Raw genomic sequence first — 27,817 nt, 5'->3', positions numbered from 1 at the left:
CTATTATATAATATTCCCCCTCAAAACTTCTCAATTCAATTTTAGGCCTTACCTTACATGTTATCAAAACCATATTTGTTTTAGAAGAGAATGCAAAAAGGATGCACTCAGTGTCCCTGGACTAGATTTGATGATGCCAAAAGTTCTTTATACCTCCAGCACTCTAGAATTCTATGCCCAGAAAAATTCCTTACACTCCCCTCTACTAAAAATGAAACCAAAACTTCAAACTTCAGACATCATGGATCGCTCTTCTATTAGGTTTTACTTTTAAAAAAGAAATGCCAAAGGCAATAGTTCAAAGTGCCACCGAGTGTCTCCTCCCCATCCTCCAGCAGACGCAGCTGAAGTCCTGGCCCAACCCCAATCAGCCTGTGCTCCTTGGCATCTAGACTGTAGGTCAGGTAGCTGCCAGCAGCAGTGTAAACCACTAACACCTGTGACCTAAGCAGAACTACCCTGTCATCATGTCATCATCTCATGTCATCATTGTGGAGAAGAACTATGCCTGCTGCCCAGGGAAAAGGTAGAAAAGAATGGAGATGGACCTGGGGGCCAAATCAACGAAGCCTGATGCTTATTCAGCTCATGACATTCATGACCGGATGGCTCAGGCACATTCTGCAGATGACCCAGCAGTACCCAGGTCTGAAACATACACAGGTTTAAGTCTGGTTCTGAAGTGGTATTTTTTTTTTAGAAAACTAAATTTGATTCATGATTCAGGGGAAATGATTAATATTCAGTCTGGATTTGTGATTTAGCAAATCAGAGCAATTCAGGTGCCTGGTTCAGTCCATCACTTTATATAATGAGGCTGGAGACAGATGCAGGGGAGCCCAAGCCCTTCTCCTGGGTCTCTGGGTCCTCTGCAGGTTTTTAGGGTATGTCTTGGATCAAAGGAAGTTGAGAAACACTGTTAGAGGAAAGGACAGTGGAGCTGGGTTTCAACTCCAATGGCACATCCAGTGTCCTCCTGAAGGAGAAGGCAACAAGGTGGGAGAAAGGACCTTAGACACCCTATTTCCCAGGTTCCTCCTGAGGATCCCAGGGATCCCTGTCTTCAGGGAAGAGGAGCCTAAAATTCAGGGTTCAGTCAATGGCAGAGCTGGTGGAGATTCAGCTGTTCTCATTAATGGGAGTATGGTTGCCCCCAAGCAGGCTTTCCCGCTCACGATCCTCAGCTGGGGGCTGACACCAGGGCAGACGGGCCAGCAGGGGCTGGTGCAGCCCATTGTAGAGAGCTGTGCCCACCAGGAGGATGAAGAAACCTAGGATCTGCAGTGGGTGAAAAGTCTCCCAGCCCAGTGCCAGGCTGAAGGCCCAGATGACCACAGTACGGAGGCTGTCCAGTACCATGCGGGTGGTGGCACTCATCTCCTTGGTGACGCTGATGCCAGCGAAGTTGAAGAAAGCAATGCTGCTAATGTTGCCCAACAGTGCCACGATGATCAGTGGCTGCCTTCCCAGCTGGCAGAAGGCATCCAATGCATCTTCTAGCACGCCCCGGGGGTTCCCACTGAAGGCGCCGGCAGGGATGTAGTACATGGGCACCAGCAGCAAAGCGAGGATCACAAAGCCAAAGAACCCTGGGGAGGAACGAGGGGGCAAAGGAGTGAATGTTTTCACAGAATATGTGCTGAGTTCTCAAACTCCAAATGCACGTGGGTACATGTGAGATCTTTCACTAAATAATGCTCCAGAAGGGCTTGGGATCTCAAGCCTCAAAATGTCTCCGATCTGTTCCTTTCTTTCCACTCTCACTACAACTAGGTTCTTACCACTTTTCACCTGGTTCACGAGAGCTTTATCACTGGTTTCCCTGCTTCCAGTGTCCCCCAACTGTGATTCATGTTGTACCTCTCACCCACAAAATACCATTTTGCTTATTCTACTCACTGGCTCAAAAATCTTCTATGGTTCCCTAGTACCCACAGAAAAAAATTTGAGCTCAACATGGTTTCTATATTCCAAATACAACCTACATTTTTAGCCTTATCTCCTATTACTCTCCCACAAACCCTGGACTCTGGTCCAGTAGGACTACTTAATGATCCCTTGAGAGGCATAATTTCCTACTTGTGAGCTTTGCTTTGCTTAAGTTTTTCCCTCTTCCCATGATACAGCACTTTTCATCTATGAGAATCCTACACATTTAAGGCCAGCTCATATGTCATTTCTCCTACCATATATTCCTCAACCACTCACTGAATGGAAGCGACCCTTCCTTTCCTATTTCCTGTGTTACAAGACCAGGGACTGTGTCCTTTACACAATTAGTCCAGTGTCTTGCACACAGTAGATGCTCAATCTATATATGAGCTGAGAAGGCTATATTGGAGAACTCATTCCCAACATCCTCTGGGTACCTTACCTCATTTCTGTCCCTTCCTCAACATGCTTCTCTGTGCTGTCCCATATCTCACCCTAAGTTCTCTCTGCTCCCCACTACGCACTCTCTATGTCTCCTCTTCTTCCCATCTGCCCACAAACGCACCTTCAGTACCCACTGCCCGAAGCGGGTGCACGTTGTGTTTGTAGACAAATTTTTCCTCCAGCACCATTTGGATGGAGACAATCACTTGTGCCATGATGATCAGCAGATCTCCTGTTGGAGAGGAAGGACCAGAAAGAGGTAAAGTAGTTGCACCGAGGGAAAGATTTCAGAGCCATGGGAGGGGATTATTGTTGTTGTTTGTCCTTTGTTTTCAAAGAGGACCAGGAAGGTGATGCTATGATTTGCTAGTGAATTAGATTTCAGAGAGGGACAGCTGTGCAAAGTCATTAGCCTCACTTTCTCCTCCAGAGCCATCTGGGTCCAGTGGCCAGATATGGATCAGGACAACCGGAGATGGGCCCGGATATGGTGGGAGACCTTGGCCTTTTTAAGCTAAGGTCTTTCCCAGGTCTCAGTATGACTGAGGCAATGCCCATTCAATGATTAAGGCTAGGTAAGAAATGAGACAAAGAATGGCCTCTTTTACCTAGTCAAAAAAAAAAATCAATCTGGGAGGGGAAGGCCCTCAGGGTTTCTGGGCAAAACAGATTTCAGAGGCTGTGGAAGGGGATTAGAGGAAAAGGTGAACAGAAGATGGATAAGTGAGTCTCATATGACTTCCAATGAAGAACTAGGACTGAGGACTATTTAAATACAATTTCTTCAACTCTACATTCAATGCTTGGAGAATGGTTCAGAGTCTATCAATGTAACGCAACGTAAGAGTGATAAATGAACACAAGGCATTACACCAGGATGGGAGGCAGCCTCAAGATGACTGGGATCTAAGTCTTCCAAACATGCACATTGCTGTGATTCTGGGCAAGTCACTCAAACTTTCAGTGTTGCAGGCAAATCTCCAAGACTTTAAGCTGTAAAGCACCTGCTGATCTGTACTGGTAGAGGGAGCTTCCTCACTATGAGTTCAGTACATCAATGCAATGACAGGTGGAGACCAAAAAAGGACACAGAGCAAGATGGAAAGTCTTCCACGAAGTGATGCACGGCAGGCTCAGAAGGTCTAGAACAACATTCATAGGCCTCAACTATAAGCGGAAAAACAAAAAAGGGCAACAAGCAAGAGGCAGCTGAACTTTGGAGGGACCCAGAAGGGGCCGTAAGGTAAACCTGCTGGGGTTCTGCTTGTTTGTTTGGGACTGATATTTTGCTCCTTACTTTGCATGTGGATTTGCCATAGTTCACAGTTGCTAAGTTTAAAATATATTAAAATAGCCATAATTTTTTTCTTTTCTTTAAAAAACTCCTCAGTACCACTGCACTGAAGAGGGGAAAGGCAGGCAAGGTTGACCTCTTAGTCACACCCAAGGACATCCCTGACCACCTTCCGTCTGGCTCTGCTGGCTGCCTTGTGGTGCCCTGGCCCAGGACTCAAACATACTTCTTCTCTTCAGCTCAGGCACTCTCAACATCAACTCCAACCTGCTCTATCTCTGTGCCTGGGTCCTGGGGGTCTCTCTTGTGGGGCTCTCTCCCTGGGAGCCACCCAGCTACAGTTGGCTCTGTTCACTACAGTTCAACATACCTGTGATCACATCGCTGACCTTGTGTTGATCTTCATGCTTGCTCGTGAGGTCAGCCAGACCCACAACTACCAAGCCCACGATCGTGGCAAAGATGCCCACCCACTGGCTTGGCAGCAGCTTTCTTCCCAGGAAAGCCACGGAAAGAAGACCCGTGAAGATGATCACAGCCCCACGAAGCATCTGGAAGCTGGAGGCACTAGTCATGTTCAGGGCTACAGAGAAGTTCAACAAACATTTCTTAAGAGTATGCCCAGGGAGATACAAGTTTAGATAAGACACAGTCCCTGTTCTTGGGAAACAGGTCTAGTAATAACAACAGCTGACATTTTTACAATGTTTTATGGTTGAAAAAGCACTTCACATTTGAGATGTGACACATAAATGAATACATAATAAGGGCCTAAGAGAATTCTAAGCAAAGTGTTATGGTAAGGTGTAAGTGGGGAAAAGAGTTGTTATTGAATTAGGGAGGGGAAGGTGATTATAGGGAAAGAACTGCAGAGGAGGCAATGTTTAAGTCGGATTTAAAAAAACATGTAGGAATTTAACGGGTTAGAGGAGGAGAGGATATAGAGGCACAAGCAATCCCATAAGCAAAGGTTTGGAGTTGGGAAAACACAGGGTATTTAAAGAAGAACATATACAGTAATCCATTTTGGTTGGGAGATGGAAAAGGGAATGAGGGTGGGAGGAAGGGTTCTGCTGCTGCTGAAACACTTTCCCCTCCCACCCTATCATACCTCAAACAGCTGGTACTTGCCCAGGAGATCTTGCTACTCACCCACATACATAATGCTGGTCCCAGTCATGTCACAGAGGGCAGGAGGCAGGAAAAGCAGTGCATTGAAGGACTGCTGGTGTTCCACACTAGATTCTGTGCGCCCCCAAATTCTGCACTGAAGTAAGTAGAAGGCTGCTAGGCAGGAAAACTCCCCCAGGAACATGCCTACTGCCTGGAATTAATACAATCATAAACTCTTAGAGCTGGGAGGAACACTAGAGGACATCTGATCCAACCTGCTTATCTTAACAATGGTCCAGGGGCAAGGTCAATGGCTCCCCACAAGAGGAATGTGGTACCTTTATGGTTTGGGATGGAGATGGAGATGCTTAGGCCCCTGGGCTTGGGGAGGAGTCACTTTTCCCACTCATCTCTAATATCCAGGACCTTCCTCAACACACCCATTATTGGCCAAGAATAGATAGTCAATCCTCCTGCCCTGCTGCATCTCTACATGGCTACTGGGAACAGGGCAGGACAGAGCAGAAAAGAATAACCAGTGATCTTTTCTGAGTCAGGCCTGACTCAGCCCTGACTCAGGCCTGACTCAGTCCCCAGCTTCTGGAAGCAAGAGAAAGTTCTGTGACTGTGGTATGGCAGAAGTAAACTTTCAAGCCCTGGGTGCCAAGGAAAGGGGACTGGGGGCTCAGAGCCACAAGGGAGACAGAAAGCTTGAGGAAAGATGGGGTTGGGAGGGGATACCTGGAGGAAAGGATGCTGGAAGCTGTGGGCCTGGCTTCCTCCACAGCCCTCAGTCTTAAAGTTGTCAGCCCATCTGGAAGAGAGAAAAATGGCATTGATTGGTGAGGCTACTATGCTCCCTGTTCAACCCAATTTAATAAAGATGCATTAAGCACTCAGTTGTCCACCTGGTCTCTGCCATCAAGGACCTGACAACTGAGGAGATAACATGCCTCCAGAATGACGGCCACTCATATCCTCTACTTCTATAGCACTTTAAGATTCTCAAAGTGCTTTATATGTTGTTTCATTTGATCCTTACGACAATCCTGTGAGGTGTTAGCCCAACTTTACAAAAAAGGAAGCAGGTTCAGAGGCTCTCAAAGCTACTAAGTATCAGAGGCAGGATTCAGATTCATCTTCCTGGCCCGAAGCCCAGCACTCTCTCTATCCACAAGGCTACATGGCTGATGATACAGTACAAAATAGGACAGGAGAGGATACTAGGAAGGGGTTAGCAAAATGCTAAGTAAGGCTGATGGTAAGTTATGGGAGCACTTTATAGTTGAAAAATGTCGACTGTTATTTTGCTTCATCCCTACACCGGCCCCGTGAGGTAGACAGTGCAAGGATCATCTCCATTTCAGAAGTTCAGAAAGGTTACAGGGCGGGTAAGAGGGGAAGCTGGGACTGGAACACAGGTTTTGTCTGACCAAGGCACTTTCCCAGCCTTCCCGAGGGCACCAGGATTGTTCCCTCCTCTGAAATCCTTCTGGCACTGTAGTTATGCCACATGCCACAACACACAATCCAAATACTTTCCCGGCTTGCTTTTTTGGTCAATGGCTCAGGTATGGTCTCATGAAGTTATCATCTCAAAATGAAAATGGTTGGTTACTCTTGAGAGTAATGACTGTGTCTTCTGATCCTTTGTTTGTACCATAGCAATCAGCACAGTGTGGACACACAGCAGGCAGTTAGTGGAATGAAGCACTGAGGAACCAGGTTTGGCAAAGCCTGTTCTCTGTTATGTTCAGGAGATAGTGACTACCCGGGCATTACTAGTGTGTAGGTATTATTCCCCTGATACCTAGCTCACAGGAGACAAAGAGGCTGAGAGCCAATGACTGGAGGTTTTGGTCAGATGAAACGGTAAAGTAGATACCTAAGAATGCTTCTGCACCACAGAGGTCTGGGGAGCAGGTCCTGGAGATAACAGCAGAGATGAGGGAACGATGTCTGCAGTCAGGAAGACCTGAGTTCAAATCTTTGCTCAGACATTTACTAAGCTATGTGATGCTGGGAAAGGCACTATACCTTTCTGAGCTTCAGTTTCTTTCACTGTAAGATAGGGTTAAGACAAGACCCACCTTACAATGCTGTTTCAGGACTCAAATAAGAAAATGTATGGAAAGTGTTTTGTAAACCTTAGAGTACTATGTTATTAAGGGACTGGAAAGGAACTGAGAGCTCATCCAGTTCAGAACCACAAAATCAGAGAATTTGACAACTGGAAGGGACCTCTGCAGCCATCTACGTCAACTTAGGCCTGAAAGAAATTCCTGCTTTTTCAAAACTCCCACGTGGCCCCCTGGCCTCTGTGTGACCTCTCCAGCCACAGGCACATTCAACTTCTGCCTCTCTCCACCTCCCATGAACTGCTGGGGAATTCTAAGGGTTCTGCCCCTAGGGGCCACAAAGAACAAATCTAATGGCTCCTTTACATGACAGCCTTTCAAATGCTTGCAGACAGCTATTACGTACCTCCCCTCCAAGTCTTCCCTTTCCCAGCCTGAAAACTCCCAGCTCTTTCAACCAGTCCTTGTATGATATGAACTCAAGGCCCTTCAGCATCCTGGTGGTCTTTCCCTGGATATTCTTCAGTTTGTCAATGTTTTCCTTAAGCCATAGTGCTGAGACTTAACACTGTTCCTGACGAGGTCTGATGAGAGCACAGTACAGTGGGACTTTCCTATTACTGGAACCTATGGACCTCTTAATGAAGGTCAAGATTGCATTAGCTTTGTGGGCTGCCACATCACACCATGGTCTTATCTTGGGTTTGCTGTCCATTAAATACTCCAAGTGTTTTCTAGAACAACTGTAGTCTAACCACACCTTTCCCATTTTATACTTGTGAAGTCCACTTTTTGTGCCTGAAGTTCATCTTAGTAAATTCAGCCCAAAGCTCCAGTTGGGATCCTTCTGGATTCTGACTGTCACTCAGTGGGTTTGCTCTCCCTCCAAGCTTGGTGTCATCTGCAAATCTGAGGAGCACATGATTGAATGCCTTTTATACAATGCCCTGGGACAAGCACAGGAGCACCTCTGGCTTCTTCTTTTGAGACCTCCCAAATCAGTTGACACTGACCCATTAAAGATACCAGCCACCCAGTGTGTTCTGAACCCATCTGAGAGTATTATCATCTAATTCATCTCTTTGTACTCTCCACAAAAATAGTTAAGACACTTTATCAAAAGTTTTGCCAAAATCTAGGAAGAGCATAGTCATAGCATTTTTCTCATCTACTAGTTTAAGAATATCATCAAAAAAAGGAAATGAGGTTCATCTGGCATGACTCATACTTGATGAAGCCATGCTAGCTCTCTGGGATCATCACTTCCCTTCTAGATGTTCACCAATCATCCCTTTAATGATATATTCTAGGCACTTCTCAGCAATCTAAGTCAGATTCACAGGCCTCCTCCAGTCTTGTGCTCCCCTCTCCTCTTTATGGGATCTTTCCAATATGGCTGACAGTGGCTCAGCCATCTCGTCTGCTAGGATTACCCCAAGGATGCAGCCCAGCTGGGCCAGGGCACCTGAGTTCATCAAGGCCAGATCTTTGCTTTCTTACTATTCTCTTACTTCTTCTGGGTGTCCAACTGCCTGTTCCTCATTCTTGTCCTCTCATTTCCAGTAAAAGGCTGTTCTCCTTTGTAGAGAAAACAGAAACAAACCAAGAACTGGCTAGGTCTGCTTTCTCTGTTGTCAGTTATCATCACCATCCCATCCAGCCCAAGGAAAGGCCTCTCTCTTTCGCTGCTCTTTTTCCCCCAGAGAGCTTAACCTCCCCCCACCACAAAGACTAAACCCCTTTGTGATACCCTCACCTAATCTTGCCAGTCTTAGCTCCTTCCAAGCTTTAGTGACCCTGACAACATTTCTGTAGGCCTGAGCCACATACCTCCATCCACTGTACATGTCTCTTAAAAATCCAACTAGGTTGGGGAGTTCCTTTTGTCTCCACATCAGTCTCTTCAGACAAATCCCAGTTTTCTTCCTCCCTGGAAACTTTCCCTTTCTAGCTTTAGCATCTTCCATCATCCCTCGTGGGCCAACTTCCCTGAAGCATTTTGCTCCATGGGATCCTATCTTTCCCCAAATCAAGGGTGTATGTCAGATTATGCCCCGTTTCTTCTCTTTCTCTATCATAAATTCCATTATGGAGCGGTCACCTACCTGCGGCACCCCCCCCCCCCGCCCCCGCCACTATCCTCTAATTTCCTCCCCAGAAACCAGTTTGTCTCTGTTAGTGAGAATCAGATCTAGAACAGAATTTTTCCTTTTTGGTTCCTCTGCCTTTTAAAGAATGAAGTTTTCAATAAGGTAAGTCAAGAAATTGCTAGCTGCTATGCTTTTGGCAGAGAGAATTCCAGCAGATGCCTGGATAATCAAAGCCTCCTGGCCCTCTTTCCCCCTCCCATCACTACATCTCACGCCTCTGTGTCAGGTGTGTGATTTATTTCTCAAACTAATCTGCTTCCTTTATGTCCAGGTGGGCTGTAGTATACTCCAGTGACAATGAAGTGAGTCTAACCTCCTCATTTAATACAGGAGGGAACTGAGTCCCAGAGAGATGACATGATTGGCACAAGTACCAATTAGCACAGGAGGGCCTAGAAGCCAGGGCTCTGGTCCACTGGTCCTGTCTCTGCTACATCATCTGGGAGAAAGGGGTCTAAGATGCAGATCAACCAGAAATGTCACTTGGGCAGGGTGCTCAGAACAAGCCCCAGCCTGTTTCCAGCTTTGCTGACCAAAAAAAAAGAAAACACAGGAAGTGTGCGGGCATAATAATTTCTCAGTTTCAAATCACCAAACAATCCCTGGAAGGGTCTTTCAAGGAGCACTGAGGAAAGGATGGGCAGGATGGAAAAGCAGGACCCCTGCCTACCTGGTTCTCTTGCCCAGGAGCTCTCACCTAGCATGCCTCCCTCTTTCTCCAGACTTGAGTATGCTCCTGGGATAGAACAGAGGAGGGGGCTTAGGACTCAACACTTCGTGCTGCAGGGGCATGGGTGCTTAGGTGAATGCCTGGCTCTAAGATAGAGCTGGAAAGCCCCATCAATATGACAAGCTAAAGGCCTACAGGCTATTCCCTGCCACTTTCTTTCAGCACTCATATGGACTATCTCCCTTGAAGGAGTCTTGCTTGGACTGGCCAGACACAGGTATGGATATGCTGGCAATATTCCCGGGGCAGGGAAATGGGATCCCTTTGTATCAGCCCCTAAGGTGTAGGCCTTGGCTTCCTCAGGGATCGGGTGTCAGCAGGGTGTGCTGCTCCACCAAGCAGCTTTTAGTTTCCAGTTACAGATGATCAGAGCCAAGTTGAGTGTTTCTGGGCTGTTTCTCCTTAATTATGGGCACTTGGTACACTGACTACCCCACAGGGATGGGGCATGATGCAGAGGTTCCACAAAGCACAATGCAATAGAAAAAGCACCAGCCTCTGAATCAGGAGACCTTGGTTCACATCCCAGCTCTGACACTAGCTAAGTGACCCTGGGCAAATGATTTATCCTGAGTCTCAGTTTCCTCATTTGTAAAACGGGGCTCATATTTACTCTATTCATGTCATGGGATTCTTGCAAATAACAGTACTCTATAAACCTTGGGTGCAATAGTAATGTGAGTTATTAACAACCACAATTATGAATATGTGATTATTTAATATGTAAATAAAATATGTAATTATTGGGATTTAAGAGACTTTAGAACCTAGTACAATCCTTTCAATTGAGAGATGTAGACACCGAGGCCCACGGAGGTTGTGACATGTCCAAGTCAGATGCCAAGTTTAACAATATTAATATTAAATATTTTAACTGATAATAACAACAAAGCTAAGTCTCCAGATCTTAAAACTGCTATGCCCAAGGCCAGCTCTCCAGCAATGGCCTTTTTCTGGAGTCCTTCCTGACCTACACATTCCCAGTCCTGGCCTATCAGTCTTATAGTAAACCTAGGGCTGCTAGGAAATCAGTCACAGTGCCCTGAATATGACCGATGTTTTTGTTTCTGATCACAGGATCACAAATCTAGAACTGTCAGGGTTCTTACAGATCATTTAGTACAGCCTCTTTATTTTACAGATGAGGAAGCTCAACACTCCTCTATCTCCCCACTCCCAAGTTAAGTGGCAGATCCAGGATGTGAATCCATGTTCTCTTACTCCAAATATGGTGTTCCTTCCATTGTTGTTTACGTGTTTCAACTGTGTCTGACTCTTCCTGATCCCATTTGGGGTTTTCTTGGCAGAGATACTAGGATGGTCTGCCATTCCCTTTTCCAGCTCATTTTACAGATGAGGAAACTGAGGCAAACAGGGTTAAGTGACTTGCCCAGGGTCACACAGCTAGGAAGTGTCCGAGGCTGGATTTGAACTCAGGTTTTCTTGACGCTAGGCCTGGCATCCTATCCACTGCAACACTTAGCTGCCCTTACTCCTTTCATTATACCAGGTTATCTTTTCATCTCAGTCTCAAGGCCAGCTAGATCCTGACAACATAGCCAAACTGGTATTATAGGCATTAGTCCTTGGAGTGAACAATCTTGGGCTAAGTGTCCTGCTTCTGTCCACGGCTACTTCACAATTACAGCATATTAGACCTTGAAGGAACCCCAGAAGTCATCCAGACGAACCTTGTTGCATTTCAGATAAAGTGAGCCCCGCAGAAGGGGATAACTTGCCCATGGTCACATAGCACATCAGGAACAGACCCCATGTCTAATTCTAGCCCTGCGCATATGCCCAGATTCTAGCCAAAGCTGTGGCGGCTGCCCACCCTCTTCTCCTTGTCCTCTGGAAGAGTCTGTATGGGATGGTTGGTTATAAGGGGTTTCAAGTTGGGCTGAATGGCCTAAGACCAGGAGGACTGGTGCTACCCTGAGAGGTGAGATAATAGCAAGAGGGTTAAACTTCAGAGTCAAGAGGGGCCAAAGTTCAAGTCCAGCCCCTGACATCTGCATGGGCAAGTCACTCGTAGGCTCCTTTAAGCCTTGGCTGACTCAATTATAAAATTAGGATGATAATACTATGTAGTTAGTACTTGTTGCTGTGAAGACCAACTAAGATAATATGCATAAAATGTTTCAGAAACTTAAAAGTGCTATAAAACATCTGCTATTACTGCTATCATCACTGCCTCCAAAGAGCTGGTAAGGTCCTGGCCCTTCTGTAAATCCCACACGTGGCAGATGAGGCTGTCTCCCTGGGGAAGTAGCCAGAAATAGCAGGTATTCGTTGGTGCGATACAAGGTGGTGAGGCAAAGAGAGCTCCAACGGCCACTTCCCCTGGCTCAGTTCCTCTGAAAAATGTTGGGCTTTGTATTGGTCTGGGCTGCTAGGGAAGAGAGTGAAAGGCAAATGACTCACTACGATCCAGCAGCTGAGGATCTGAGATTTAAGGAAAAGAGACAATGTCTGCTAGCTGAGCCGAGCCAAGCCAAGCTGGCTACTTCCTTATTCTTTTTTCTGGGCACCACTGTCCTTTCCTCCAACCTCCACCATGCCTCTTACCCCAAAGGCCACGATCAGAGGAAAACAGACCTAGGACTGAAAGGGACCAAAGAGGCCAGCTAGTCTAACACTCTCATTACAAATGAAGAAACAGGCTCATGTAGGTTAACTGACTTGCCAATAGTTGCAAATAGTAAGCATCAGATGGCAGAGGGTTTGTGCCTACGGCACAGACCCTAACTCTTAACTCTCTCCAGGGAATAATCATTTTCCTTCCCTCTCTCCCCCTTCCCCACTGTGAACACACATAAATCCTGACCCTTTCAAAATGAAAGCAGCTTTTGCCCTCCTGCCCCTCTACCCTCCAGCTTAGGGAAGAGGAGTTGAAGTTATAGGAGGAGGACTGGGGCGGGGGGGAGCAGAAAGGCTTTGGCTTGGAGTTCATTGAATCATAGCATTCATAAGTGGAAAGGAGCTTAGGGATCATCTAGTCCAAGGGTGGGGAACTTGCAGCCTTGAGGCCACACGTGACCCTCTAGGTCCTCAAGTGTGGCCCTTTGACTGAATCCAAACTACAGAACAAATTCCCTTAATAAAAGGATTTGTTCTATAAAACTTGGACTCAGTCAAAAGGCCACACCCGAGGACCTAGAAGGCCACCTGTGGCCTCAAGGCTGCAGGTTCCCCACTTCTGCTCTAGCCTAACCCTCTCATTTTACAGATGAGGAAATTGAAACCTAGAGAGTCTAAGAAGTGACTCGTCCAAGGTCATAGGTTTAGTAAGCAGCAGAGCTGGGAAATGGACCTAGGTAACCTGCTCCAAATCCAAGATATTAAACCATCAGCTAGGGAGTATTAGTTTGCATTTGTCTTGTTGTTGCTCACCAGCTGTGGAGCCCTGTCCCAATTATTCTACTTCTCAGGGCCTGAGTATTACCATAATCTATTGGCATTTCACCTCTCCCTCTCCCTTTCTTTACATAACTCCACTCTTCATCTACACTATGTCCTCCAATCCCTTGACTCCCTCAATTCTCTACCAGACCATCTCTCCTGCACTAGCCACTCCTTTCTCTTCTCTCCATCTAGACCCCTTGATTAACCAATTCCAATCTACACTGTCCTTTCTTCAATCCCTCACCCATATCATATTGCCCATTTTGCCCAGCTAAGTCTCATCCTTGGATCACTTCCACAATTTGTCACCTTCACTCCTACACGTATGCCACTGAATGAAGGTGGAGAAAATCACACAACTGTTCTGACTGGGTCCCGTAGGATTTTTTGCCATATAACCTCAACTGGGCACTCACTGCTGGTAAGCAATCTTATTATACCTCCCTTATCAACTTACTATCCCATGCTCTGCAGTGGCTCTTCCAAATCTTTTCTTCCCTCCTCAAACCTTCCAAACTTCCCCCTGCCCCACTATCTCAGCTGAGAACCTTGACTTATATTTTACAGAAAAAATTGATGCCATTAGCCATGAACTCCCTCTTCTTCCCTGTTCCCCATACCCTATCACTCAAATGCTTTCTGATTCTCTCTCCTTCACCTGTCTCACATGATGAAGCGGCCTTACTCCTTACCAAGGCTGACTCCTCTGCTTGTTTAAGTGATCAGATTGGCTCCTCTGTCATTCCAACTTGTTCACTTATTTTCAATTTCTCCCTCTCTTGGCTCTTTTCCTACTGCCTATGAACATGCCCATATCTCCCCTATTCTGAAAAAAAACCCCCCACATTTGATCCTTCCATCCCTGCTAATTATTACCCTACATCTCTTCTGCCTTTTGTAGCTAAACTCTTTAAAATAGGAGTCTACAATAGGTGTCTCCCCCTTCTCTCCTCTGTCTTCTTAACCACTTCTAATTCGACTTCCAACCTTACCAATACACTCAAACTGCCCTCTCCAAAATTCCCAATATCTCTTACTTGCCAAATCCAACGGCCTTTCTCAGCCCTTATTCTCCTTGACCTCTGCAGCCTTTGATCTCTCTCTCTTCCTTGATACTCTCTTTTCTCTAGGTTTTCTGGTCATCACTCTCTTCCGGTTCTCCTCCAACCTATCTGACTCGTCCTTCTCCATCTCCTTTGCTGGATCCTTTTCGAGATCACACCCACTAATTATAGGTGTCCCTCAGGGTTCCGTTCTGGGCCCTCTTCTCTCTTCCCGCCATTCTACTTCATTTGGTGATCTCATCAGCTCCCATGGATTTAATTACCATTTCCACGCTGACGATTCTCAAATCTACCTATCCTACCCCAGACTCTCTGCTGACTTCCAATCTTGAATTTCCAACTGCCTTTCAGACATCTCAAACTGGACATGCCATACACATCTTAAACTCAACATGTCCAAAATGGAATTCATCATATTTCCTCCCTCCCCTGCCTACTCTATCAGTGTTGACAGCAACACTATATTCCCAGTCCCTCAGGCTTGCAACCCAGGAATCATCCTGGATTCCTCCCTCATACCCAATCTATTGCCAAGGCCTGATGACTTCACCTTTGCAAAATCTCTCAAATATGCCTCCTTCTCTCTTCTGACACTGCCACCAGTGTAGTGCAGCCCCTCAAATCACCTTACACCTGAATTACTGCAATAGCCTGCTGCTGGGCCAGCCTTTGTCAAATCTCTCCTCACTCCAATTCACCCTCCATTCTGCCATTAAAGTGATTTTCCTAAAATGCAGGCTTGATAATGTTACCTCCCCTACTCAATAAACTCCAGTGGCTTCCCGTTGCCTCTAGGATCAAATATAAAAGGCATCCAAAGCTCTTCATAACCCAGCCCCGCTCCCCCCCCAACCCCCGACCTTTCCAGTCTTCTTACATCTTATTCCCCAACTTGTACTACTGGATCCAGTGACATTGACCTCCCTTCTCTGCTCTGACTACTGACCTCCCTGACTTCCTTTAAGTCCCAACTAAAACCCCACCTTCTATGGGAAGCCTTCCCCAACCCATCTTAATTACAGTGCCTTCTCTCTGTTAACTATTTCCTATTTATCCTGCATATGGTTTGCTTTGTATATATTTGTTTGCATGTTGGCTCCCCTATTAGATTGTAAGCTCTTTGAGGGCAGGAACTATCTTTTGCCTCTTTTTGTATCCCCTGTGCTTAATAGTACCTGGCACATAGTAGGCACTTAATAAATGTTTATTGACTGACTGATTGACTTGACAAATGAAAGGATTGGCCTAGATGACAGCAAGGTCCTGTCTGGGCTGCTGGAGACCTCACAGCTATGGTGGGATTACGGGAAGGAGAGAAAGGGCTTTTCAGAACAGACTGTCACTCAGAACAGGCTGAGCCAGTGCTACTTCGGGCAGCAGCTCTGGCCCCCAGCTGCCTGGGGGCTAGCCTTTGGCCTGGTGCTTAATGGGCTGGGGCTGTGATAAAGGCAGAACCCAAAGGCTCTGGCCTCAGAGAAAACAGATAGGCTAAAGCAATGTGAGAGATTTATTGGCCTAGCAGAAGTAAATGTACTCATTTACAAAAATGCACAGAACAAACCCCCTTCATAAAATGATTTGTTCTGTGAAGTTTGGATTCAGTCAAAGGACTGTACTCGAGGACCTAGAGGGCCACATGTGGCCTTGAGGCTGCAGGTTCGCCACCCCTGGCCTAGCTGTATCAAGCACGTGGTCCACAATACTATCAAGTATAGCTCAAAATAGTTGTTCAGTCGTTTTTCAGCCACGTCTAACTCTTCATGACCTCATTTGGGGTTTTCTTGGAAGAGATAATGGAGTAGTTTGTCATTTCCTTTTCCAGCTCACCTGGAGATGAGGAAACTGAGGCAAATAGGGTTAAGTGATTTGCTCAGGCTCACACGGCTAGTAAGTGTCTGAGGCCAGATTTGAACTCAGGAAGATGAGTGTTCCGGACTTCAGGCCCAGCACTCTATCCACTGTGCTTCCTGGCTGCCATGGCCCAAACTAGATTAAAATGTAATATAAAAATGAAATATTTAACAAAATAAATAAAGATGCAATAAAACATAATATTAATATGTAGTTTTCTGAATCAATATGTGATTTGTAGGAATCCTAATATATGCTTTAGTGGCCCTCATTTCTATTTGAGTTTGACCCTACTGGTATAACTGAAAGAACACCGAACTTAGAATAAGAAGATCAGGTTTCCAATCTCTGCTCTGCACTTACAGGGTGTGTGACCATAGGCAACCCCCTTCACCTCCACTGTGCTGCTTATTCCCTGGGTGACCTTGGGCAATCACTTCACCTCTCTGGGTCTCAGTTTCCTTATCTGTAAAATGAGAGAGTCAAACTAGAGAGCATGAGGTCCCTTTTAGCTCTGGTTCTAGGATCTTAGGAACCTAAGCCTCACTTGCTTCCTCTGTGAAACAGGGTTGATAATAACCTGCAGCTACGTAGCACAGTGGATAGCGTGCTGGGGCTGGAAGTCAGGAAGACCCCTCTTCCTGAGTTCAAATTTGGTCTGAGACACTGTGTGACCCTGGGCAAGTCATTTAACCCTGTTTGCCTCATCTGTTTCCTCATCTGTAAAATGAGCTGGAGGAGGAAATGGCAAAGCACTCTAGTGTCTTTGTCAAGAAGAGTTGGACATGACTGAAATGACTGAACAATAACATGTACCTCAATAGTAAGAAAAAAAAGTATCTAAATGTGTTACTTATGAAAGGAGAGGAATTCCTCTTTCGTCTTTGGACAAGACACACAAGAAGAGAACAGTAGCAGAGAAGAAAGCCACAGAGCCTGGGATCCTGAGACCCAGCCAAAGGAATGGAGTTACTAGACTTGACTCTGGGGCATCATTCTGGGAGCAAGGAGAATCAGAGATTCATAAATTTAGAGCAGGAAGGGCCCTCAGACGCCATCTAGCTCAACTCCCTTATTTCATAAACAAGGAAACTGAGTCCAAAGAAGGGGAAGTGACTCACAGAGACTTTGGAAGAACTGTTATTCAAAGTTAGGTGCTGCCTAAAACTCCAAAACTTGTGTTTTTTACTTTACCACAATGGACTGAGTAATTGGGGACCAACAAGTGAGAAGCGCTTTTGAGGGGAATTCTTTATAGCTGCTAGTGAGGGATTTCTTGACATGGTAGAGTAGTGAGGACAAAGAGGGTCTGATGCTTTGGTTTAGGAGAATGTAGACTCAGTCTCCAAATACAGCTTGTTGGGAGAGTTCTCAAGAGTTTGTTTCTGTTCCAAGTGGAGCATGTCTGTCTGATTTGGGGGGTGTGTGTTATGTACGGTTGTCCCTAAAGATATGGCTTAGAATGGGTTAGAAAATTAACCAATCAAGATTCACCCCCACCTTCTCTCTAAGCCAAATTATGTACATTGCAGCCTAATTTCTGTATATCAACTCTCAGGCTGGAAGTTTAAACTGCAATCTGCTAAGATCTTCCCCAGTCTTCAGTTCTTGGGAAGTGTCCCATTACCCCTACAGTTTCTAACTGGCCTTGAAACCACTGCTCTGGGTTTACAGCTTTGAACTAATCTCTCCTGTAGGTGGGAAGGTGATGTAGTAGAAAGATCTGTAGTCGAAAGCCTGGGCTCCTGTCCCACCCAGTTCTGCTGCTTACTTATTTACTGACCTTCTCCAAACCTCAGTTTCTTCATCGGTAAAAGGGGTATAATTCCAACCCTGACTACCCCACCAAGTAATTACGAAGATCAAATGAGATTATGGAAATAAGAACACTGAAAACTGTAAAGTAGAGTGCAAAGGAGAAATATAATTACAATGTGAGATTCCTCACACCAGAAACCACCAGGGGCAGGATCAAAGTTTGTCCTCCAGTTTGGGAAACTAACTCAACAGGACCAACTGGTTGACCAAGGAAACAAAGGTAGATAAAATGACCTTCCTTTTTTCTGTGACCAGGGATATTTCCTTGCTTCCTACTAGATAGACCACTCTCTACTTGTCTAGAGCCTTTTAAAAGAGTTGTATTAGCCCAACGTAGATGACAAATAATTTGAAGCCTTGGCAATCCATGGGAAAAGTAGCAAAGGGAAGTTTTTTAAGAGGCCTAATCCCCAGTATGAGTGTTAAGGGATGGTGGGGTACGCAGCTTTCCAGCACCCCTACATGGCCAAAGTGCCAGGGAAAGGAGGGAATCCTAAAACCCTAACCACCTAGAGTGCAGAAGTAATTGTGATAAAAGATAAATCTTGGAAGCCTCAGCACCTATCACATATAGCAGGCACTTAACCAATGTTTGTAAAACTGAATCAGGTATTTATTAACTTTGTGACTTTGGCCAAGTAATTGTGCCCCTATGGGACTCAGTTTTCACATCTTCAAAACAAGGGGTGTTGGACTATACCTTTCCAATGCCTTTCTAGCTCTAGCTAAAAAGGTGGACCTTGCATAGAAGTTAGGGGGGGTTCCCTCAACAAGTCCGGCTCTCATTTTAAAAAAGCAAGCTCAACATTCATTTCTTCACCCCTCTCTTCTATGGGCAAAGGTCTTACTACCAATACCCATTTTATTTACGTTGAAACTCAACCCAAAAAGCAAGGCACTTTCTAATTAACTCCAGTGAAACAATCTCTGTGGGCCTAGAATCCGGGATATGAATTGGCCTCCTCCCAACATAGTTTAGAGGACCAAAGATTTGGAATTCCATTCAACATCCATTCAGCATTTATTAGGCACCTATTATAAGCCAGGCATATAATAGTTCTGCTAGGGAAGTAAAGTAAAAACCAGGTAATGCTTCCATTAAGAAATTTACATTCCACTGGGGAAGAGACAACCTATGACAGCAGGGTGACACCTTTATACAAATATACCACAAATAACAGACACACAAAATTTTTTGGAGGTGAAGCGGGTTAGCAGTGATGTATTATTAAGAACAGAGAGGCAGGTAGGTGTCGAAGTGGAGAGAGCACTGGGCTTTGAATTGGGAAGACTCATCTTGAGTTCAAATCTGGCCTCAGACACTTCCTAGCTGTGTGAGCCTGGGCAAGTCACTTAACCCTGTTTGCCCCAGTTTCCTCATCTCCAAATGAGCTGGTAGAAAGAAATGGCAAACTACTCCAGTATCTTTGCCAAGACAACCTCAAATGCGGTCATGAGTCGGACCCAACTGAAAAAACGACTTAACAACAGGCTGGAGGCTCCAGAGGGCACGACAAAAAGACAGAGGGAGAGTGGCCGAGGGGATACCAGAGGAACGAACACTGGCAGGGGACTCCTCAATCATCTCTTCCGACCTTCTCATTTTACAGACTGGGAAACTGAGGCCCAGAAATGAGAAGCGGCTGGCCCAAAGTAGCGAGAGGCTATTCGAACCCGGGGATTCGAACCCAAGCGCTCGTCCTCTCTCCGGCGCACTCCGAGGCCTCTCGTCGGTTCACCTAGAAGCTCTCGAGGAGGGATGGATGCGGAGCCCCGTCCTCGCCGCACCAGCCCCGCCCAAGGCCCCGACCCCAGGGGTGGGGGTCCCCTATTCCCCGAACTCACTTGGCCGAGAGGGTGTTGATGGAGCCGGTGATCAGCATGAGCCCGGCCAGGAACAGCTGGTACTTGGTCCACGCCATGGTCAGGCGGTGCAAAGGCAGCTGCCCTGATGCTGCCACACCGCCGGGGTCCGTGTGACTCCCGGGGCCAAGGGATGGGGACTGCGGGCTGCGGGGAGTGGGGGACCCGGGGCTGGCCTAGCGCACTTCCTTCCCGGCCGGCGGTCACCTGACCCACAGAAGTCACCTGCCATAGAGCCCCGCCCCCCGCCTCATCCCAACCCCTCCCACTCCCACAAGCTGAGAGGGAGACTCGGGTTACGCGCAAGCGCACGCGCACGCGCACGGGCAACGCTCGGGATTCCAGAGCTCTCGGTCCAACGGTCCCGGCTACCCTCCCCCCGCGGGTCATTTGTCTCCTCGCCCGGTTGTCTGAGCACGTGCTCTTAGCTCTCGTCTGCCATTGTGGGGTGGGGCAGGAATCCCTTTTCTTTCGGAAGGGCTAGATGATTCTGTGCTTATCTTTATCAGTCAATCATCAATCAGTCGGCAGGGCTAGATGATTCGGTGCTAATCTTCATGGGTCAATCAAACACAAATAAACCGCAAGCATTGATTTTGGACTAAGAAGCGCAGTTTCTACCCCTACACTCACATAGTGCAAAACTCTGGTAAGTGGATAGGGGATTATTTATACCCATTTTACAGAGGAGCGGACATTGGAGCATCAACCAATCAATAAACATTTATTAAGTGCCTGCTGTGCTGGGCAATGTGTCAGGGCCGGCGATTCAAAGAGTCAAGAGGCGATCCATGTCTTCAGGGATCTTACAATCCAAGGGGAGAGACAACATGTGAACAAATATGTATAAAGCAACCTATGTACGGGATAAATAGGCAAAAGAGGGGGAAAACGCCGGAATTAAGAGGGGATAGGGGAGGCTTCCTGTACAGGGTGGGATTTTGGTTGGGACTTAAAGGGCGCCTGGGAGGTCAGTTAGTCAGAGGGGAGGAGGGAAGAGAGAGAGCTCCTCAAGTACTGACTTGATTTTTCTTTAACCTTAGTGGGCTGTTACTGTATGTTTATGGAATTGAGCCAAGATAGGTGGCACAGTGGATAGACCCGTGGACCTGGAGTCAGCAAGCTCTGAGTTCAAGTATGACCTCAAACACTTACTGTAACCTCTGCCTCAGTTTCCTCAGCTGTAAAATGGAGATGATGATATCATCTCCCTTGCAGGATTGTTGTGAGGATCAGATGAAGCTATTTGTAAAGTGCTTAGCATACTGACTAGCATGTAGTAGGTGTTTAAAAAAAATGCGTATTCCCTTCCCTTCCCTCAGCACTTTGTCTGTAGTATTCCACCCCCCCCCCCCGCCCCTCCCCCGCCCCCGCAATAAATGCTTGTTGGATGACCTCTGAGAGCTTAAATGGGTCTGTTTGCCCAGGGTCATCCTGGTAGTTGCTCATTGTGACAGAAAAGGGGCTTTCCTGGGATTGTAGCCCTAGAGACATACTGTGCCTCAGAAGTCATTTTAAAGATAAGGAAACCGAAGCCCAGGAAGGTGATGTAAATTGTCTGAGGTGGTACAGGCAAGCAAAGGCACAAGTTGAACCCAGTGCTTGGACTCTTTATGACCAGGGTTCTTGGTCCTACTTGAAAATGTCTTGACCTATCTAGCTTTCTTATTATATAATCATCCTTCAAGTCTTTGCTGCCAGACTTGGACCAGAGTCTCCCTTGGACAGAGTCAGAAAACTCCCATCAGGGTGTGTTTAGTGACCTGGGATCTGTTCCAGCCCCAGTCCCATCAGTTTTATTCCCCTTCTCTCCACCCTGCCCCCAGCCTCAGCAGAAATAGAGGAGAGAGGGCACAGAGGAAGAGAAACATGCCCATGTGCGATTTCCTCCCCACCAAGAACAGATGATGACAACCTACGTCAGAAATACATGGAAGAGGTACATCTGCTTACACATTTCCTGTTCACAGACAATGATACATATCCAGTCAGTTGTCATCTTGTCCTTTGTACCTTCACTACTTTCTCATCCACGTCCTCTTCTTTCTGCTCACACAAACACAACTCTGATGTAGGCTTTCATCACCCCATGTGTGTCTGGACTGCAGCTTTGTTGTTTGGTTGTTCAGTCTGACTCTATGCGCTCTGCTGGTTTTGCTCTTGAAATAAGACTGGGAACAGTAGCTAGCCTGGCTACCATTAGCTCAGATTAGACAGGGAGCTATTTAGTCCAGGAAGCTCCAACTTCTACTAATGGGATTTAGGAATATTCTATCCTCTTCTGTTCTACAAGCATTTATTAAATACCTGTTTATGCGCAGAGTCTTTTCCTGGCCTGGGGGAGATACAAAATTTAGATAAAACAACTGTTCTTGCCCTCATAATGTTATTGTTGTTCAGTCTTGTCAACTCTTCATGACCCCATGTGGGGTTTTCTTGGCAAAGATACTGGAGTGGTTTGCCATTTCCTTCTCCAGTGTGTCCCCATTTTACAGATAAGGAACTGAGGCAAATAGGGCTAAGTGACTTGCCCAAAGTCACATAGCTAGTAAGTTTTTGAGGCCATATTTGCACTCAGGTCTTCCTGGTTCCAAGCCTATTGCTCTATCTACCGCTGCCTAGAACTGCAGCTATGTCTCAGCAATAATAATGAATCCCCAGAAGTGGTCACATTATTTGGATTTGCCTGTATATTTCCATTGAGATAGAATCAATTACCATATTTTACACAATTATAACTTCATTTAGTGTGAATATGAATACATGTGAATATTTCACAGGATGCATTATTCCCACTAATCCTTATCTCTCTCTGTTCCAATCCATCCTTCACTCTGCTGCCAAAGGGATTTTCCTAAAGTCTGGGTTTGACCACATCCTACCCCACTCAAACTCCAGTGGCTCCCCTTTACCTCCAGGATCAGATGTAAAATGTTCTATTTGGCATTTAAAGCTCTTCACAGAAGTGGAACTAAGATGGTGGAGTAGTAGGAAGAAGTTCAGCCAAGCTTCCTCCAACAAACACCTACTTCACAAAGATCCAGAAAACTTGCTATATCAAGTCCTGACCATGAAATCTAAGAAAAAAAATCTTAAGTCATTTTTCCAGCGCAGGTTTGCACAGGGAGACAGAGAGGTATTCAGATAGGGTCTAGCCAGTAATGTCTGCACAGAGCATTCTGGCGCAATCTCTCACAATCTTTCAAATTTCTCATAGAGGGGCCTAAATTTGTGTAGGTTTCAGGAACTGGTGCTCCCTGGCTGCTCTGTCACTCACTCACTATTTAGTTCTGGGTCAGAATCCAGAGTGGACTAGGGAGGGAGAATTCATCTAGGGGGTGATAGTCTATAGTGAGGAGTGGTCAAGGGGCTTAGGCTGTTTACTTTGAAAGGAGCAACTGGCTGTATGGCTCAGACCCCAGGGGTTGAGTGTTTGTGTGGGGGGTGGAGAGAATGTCTCAGTTCTAACTTCCAGCTACTTAGGGAGCACTGAAAACTTGCTCTTCCTCAGAGTGAGCTGTCTTGGAAATCTTGGAATTGACACAATACTCAGTACCTCCAAGAAAGTAGCTGTTGGACCAGCCCAGGCATCTCCTTCCCTAGAAGTGAACAGAGCCCAGCTCAAACACCAAGTCCAAAGTCAGAAAGTAGGCTGGAAGAATACCAAAGAAAAAGAAATCCCAAACATAAAAAGGTATTATGGTGACAGAGACACTCAAAGAAACCCAGAAGAGAATTACTCCAAAACATCAAAAAACAAAGACTCAAAGGAAAATGTAGGTTGGGTATAAGTTGGGTTGGGAGAGATGAAGCAAGAATTTTCAAAAAATAGTATTTTATTTTTTCCAATTACATGTAAAGATGATTTTTAACATTCATTTAAAAAATTTTGACTTCCAAATGTTCTCCCTCCTTTCTTCTTCTCCCCCTTCCCTAAAAGGGTAAGCAATTTTATGTAGGTTATATATGGAAGCAAGAATTTTAAAAGGAGTTAAAAGTTTTTATAAATGAAATAGAGACTATAGAAAAAATGGGAAAAGAACTGAGAGGTCTGGAAAAAAGAATTGGAAATGGAATTAACAGCTTGGCACAAGAGGTATAAAACCTTATCTAAACCACAAATTCTTTGGAAATTAGAATGGACCAAACAGAAGCTAGTGACTTCATGAGAAGCCAAGAAATGTTAAAATGAAATGGGAAGACAGGAAAAATTAGAAGAAAATTTAAGATTCCTCATAGCAAAAACAACTAATCTTAGAAAACAGATCACAGAGAGATAATTTAAGAATCATTGAACTACCTGAAAGCTACAATCAAAAAAAGAACTTGGATATCATATTTCAAGAAATAAAATGAAACTCCCCAAATCCCTTAGAGCCAGAGGGCAGAATGGAAATAAAATCTATTAATTACCTCCTGAAAGAAACTCCAAAATAAAAACTAGGAACATTATAGTCAAAATCTAGAATTTCTAGATCAAAGAAAAAAAAATACAGCAAGAAGCCCAAAAGAGAGAATTCAAGTACTGGGGAGCCACAGTCAGGGTCACACATGATTTGGCATGTAAATGAGTGGAGAGTTTGAAATCTGATGTTCCACAAGGCAAAGTATAGGCTTACAACCAACCAAGAACATTTTACTCAGCAAAACTGATTGTAATTCTATGGTGGGGGGGGGGGGAAGGATTTTTACTGAAATAGAGGACTTCCAAACATTTCTGATAGAAAGGCCAAAGCTGTATAGAAACTTTGAAATGCAGTGACCAACCACCATTCCAGAGGACCCATGATGAAACCTACCCACTTCCAGATTGAGAGGTGATGGACTCAGAATTCTGATTGAACATATTTTTTGAACATGGTCAATGGAGGAACTTCTTTTGTTTGACTATACATATTTATAACATGGGTTTTGTTTTTCCGTCTTTCTTTAATGGAGAGATGGAAATTGGAGGGACAGAAAGATATTTTTGTTGACTGAAAAAAAAAACTTTAAAAAGACAAAAGCAAAAACAAAACCAAAGAGCCCTCCACAACTTGTCCTTTTCCTACCTTTCCAGTCTTCTTATATTTTACTCCCTATCACTTAACTCTACAATCCAGCTATACTGACATTCTTGCTGTTCCTCAAACATGGCATTCCATCTTCTGATTTCATGGGCTGTCCACCATGCCTGTAATGCTCTCCCTCCTCATGTCTGCCTCCTGATTTCCTTCATTTCTTTCAAGCACCATCTAAAATCTTACCTTCTATGAGAAGCTTTTCCTGATCTCCCTTCATGCTAGTCCTTTTTCAAAGTTCTACTAATTTGCATTTCTTCATGTAGCTATTGATAATTTGACTTTCTTCTTTACAGAACTGCTGTTTCACATTCTTTGACCATTTGTCAAATGATAAATTATTCTTATGAATTTGAGTCAATCCTTATGTATCTAGGAAATGTCACTATTTTTCCATTACTTTAAGTTCAACTTAAGAAACTGTACTTTTAACAAGGTTTGGCAAAAGGAATATATTTTTGCCAGACAATGTATTTTGAGTTTCAGTTCAGAATATGTTCACAAGCCACCAGTAGCCCACAGCTACTATGTAATAATCAGAATAGTCAGCAGGATGCCCAGCATGTCCCCATGATGTAAGCTGATTCTTCAAGCTGTCATCTCACGATAATAGTGCACATTTACATAGTACATATATTTCCTATATTGTCTCATTTGATCCTCACAACTCAACGAGGTAGGTGATACTATTATCCCAATTCTACAGATGAGGAAACTGAGGCTTAGTGAAATTCAGTGACTTGCTTAGAATAATACTTATGTAAGCCTCTGAGGCAGGATTCACATGCCAGTCTTTTTGGCTGAGTCCAGTGCTCTATCCATGATGCATCTTCTCACATCACAACAGACTTTTCTCCCAGATTCCTGCTGACATTTCCACCATCCTGCTTTGATTTCTTGGCTTTTGTTCCTCCTTCTGCGCCTCTTTGCCCTTGGCTGAAATGTGCCCATCTGTTGGCTTTGTTCTTCACTTCTCTCCCTCTGCTTTATCCCTGAGCAGGATGCTACTAATTACCTATAGATGAATTTACTGTAGTCTTTGCTAGACTCAGACTTTGCTCTAGTCCTGCTCCATCCCAGGTCCCTGCCAACCCCTCCCCCAGAAAGGACCAAGTGGGATACAAAACCCTATTCTGGTTATGAATTCCATTCCAAATCTTAATGAAGCCAATAAGGTCAAATTTCCCTTCCTGTTAGGAAATTTCAAGTTCCATCTGTTACCTACATGTATAGAAATCTGTGTTTGTAACTCTTTTCTTAGATGCTTTCTCTTGTGATTTATCAGACATCTTCCTCACTGTTGTATTCCTTCTATATTAAATCTTTCCTGATCCTTCCAGCTGGTGGTGCCCTCCTGTCTCCCTGAAATCGATTTGGGTTTGTTTTCCATTTACCTCTATGTACCTCCAGGACTCTCAGCACTACTTTGTATCCCTATGGCCTAGCATAGTGCCAGGCACATGGGAGGTGCTTCGTAAGTACTTATTGATTGATTGACAATATATCACACTTGTTGTCTTGCCTAGTCTCCATTTTAATAGTTTTATCTAGGCATTTTTCTTTCTCCCTTGCTATCTTCGATTTAAGATTTTCTTGATTAGATCATCACATCTCTATCTAAACACATGCTTCCCAGTCATCATGAGATAGGGAGAGGCATAGGGATAGGGACTGGGCCTGTGATTTCATTGATATAGGGAACTCCTAGATGAGGAACCTCCTTCTACTAATGCAGGTAGGCACCCCATTTGACATTTAAAGTCTTAAGAGAGTTGCCTAGCGCTCAGGACAAGTGACTTGCCCACATAGATGGTATATGTCAGAGACAGGACTGAACCCAAGTCTTCCTGACTCCGAAGCCTAGACATTATCCAGTCTGCCATTCTGTCTCTTTATCATGGGATGCACAAAGTATATTATGAAGTGCTCAGGACTGGGAGCCAAGGCATCTAGGATCCAGGTCTTCCAGGTCTTCCCTACCATTCCCAATTAGCCTTTTCTCTTAGAGTTTACCTTCCGTTTACACTGTATATATCTTGCATGTAAAAAGTTGTTTGTATGTGGTTTCCCCCAATAGATTGGCAGATCCATCAAGGCTGGGACCATGGTTTCTTTGCATCACCTTTCCATCTCTTTGTTTGTCATAGTGCGTAGCATGTGGTAAATGCTTAATAAATGCTTGTTGGCTGAGAGTATAAAGAGCCTCATGTCTTGTGTGAATGAGGGGAGATTTTTCTGGGCAGCACCAGCTTTTGGAGCTGCCTTGTGGGTAACTCCAAGTTTTGAAAGTTTTTAAACTTAGGTTTCCTGGAGAGAGAAGGGGAGTTTTTTGAGGCAGAGTGCTCCTTGGAGAAAGAAGATTGTCTACATGGTTCCTGCACAGGGTCCTACTTGGAGAGCAAAGCTGAACAGTTCAGATCTGATGGGAAGGAAATTGTTTATTCAGTAGTGCTTCCAAAGCAGGTTAACTTTTTGGGAGAGTCTAACCTGCAGGGTGATACTGCATGTCTGGGGGGAAATTGTGTAGAACTATAGGAAATAGAGATTCACTGGAATGTAGAAGAGTTGGTTTGATAGCAACTCCCAGTTCATCTCCCTTCCAAGGGAACTTGATAAGCTGTCTGATTGCTTTATGGTCTCCTATGAGCATGCAGGGTGAAATAAAGACTGTTCTATGATTGATGTAATTTCTTGAAGGCTTATATGGGAGCTAGAGGGCCTTTTTACTCACATTTGGGGAAGAGTAGATATGAGCTATGCCTAAGTTTTATTTTGAACATTTTTTGAACATTTCCAAAAGGAAACTGACTCTCTAGGCATCGACCTTTAAAATTAGCATCCCTGGGGGAGTGGTAGTTGCTCAGAGCCATGGGTTATATATGTAATTGGTTCTTGCCATCCAATGTATAGTATATAGCTAAAAGGACTTTACTAAAGTTTGTGATGGTATGAAGGAGACCCTGGGTGGAAGACTTCACCATTCTTCTGGTTATCTGAGTTTCTATCCTTGATTTA

At 45.0% G+C, this 27,817-nt stretch overlaps 1 protein-coding gene across 1 annotated transcript; it reads right to left on the bottom strand.

The window, feature by feature from the left end:
* Positions 1-239: 239 nt before the first annotated feature.
* SLC35F6 (solute carrier family 35 member F6) lies at positions 240-20,021 on the bottom strand. The gene is made up of 6 exons (XM_036751876.1): positions 19,725-20,021; positions 5,525-5,597; positions 4,823-4,994; positions 4,041-4,253; positions 2,498-2,608; positions 240-1,589 (listed from the first exon to the last, which is right to left on the bottom strand). The coding sequence occupies exons 1-6, from the start codon at positions 19,799-19,801 to the stop codon at positions 1,120-1,122; spliced, it is 1,116 nt and encodes a 371-aa protein (XP_036607771.1). The 5' UTR covers positions 19,802-20,021; the 3' UTR covers positions 240-1,119.
* Positions 20,022-27,817: the final 7,796 nt, after the last annotated feature.

This window comes from Trichosurus vulpecula, chromosome 3 (genome assembly GCF_011100635.1).
Source record: "Trichosurus vulpecula isolate mTriVul1 chromosome 3, mTriVul1.pri, whole genome shotgun sequence".
Classification (NCBI taxonomy): domain Eukaryota; kingdom Metazoa; phylum Chordata; class Mammalia; order Diprotodontia; family Phalangeridae; genus Trichosurus; species Trichosurus vulpecula.
The sequence above is the reverse complement of the archived record's forward strand: the minus strand, read 5'-3'. Positions and strand labels throughout refer to the sequence as shown.

Coding starts and splice junctions, on each gene's coding strand:
- SLC35F6 (XM_036751876.1), bottom strand. CDS start 19,801: ATGGCGTGGACCAAGTACCAGCTGTTCCTGGCCGGGCTCATGCTGATC. Junction 5,598..19,724: donor ATCAACACCCTCTCGGCCAA/GTGAGTTCGGGG, acceptor TCTCTCTTCCAG/ATGGGCTGACAACTTTAAGA. Junction 4,254..4,822: donor GACCAGCATTATGTATGTGG/GTGAGTAGCAAG, acceptor ACTTCTCTGTAG/CCCTGAACATGACTAGTGCC.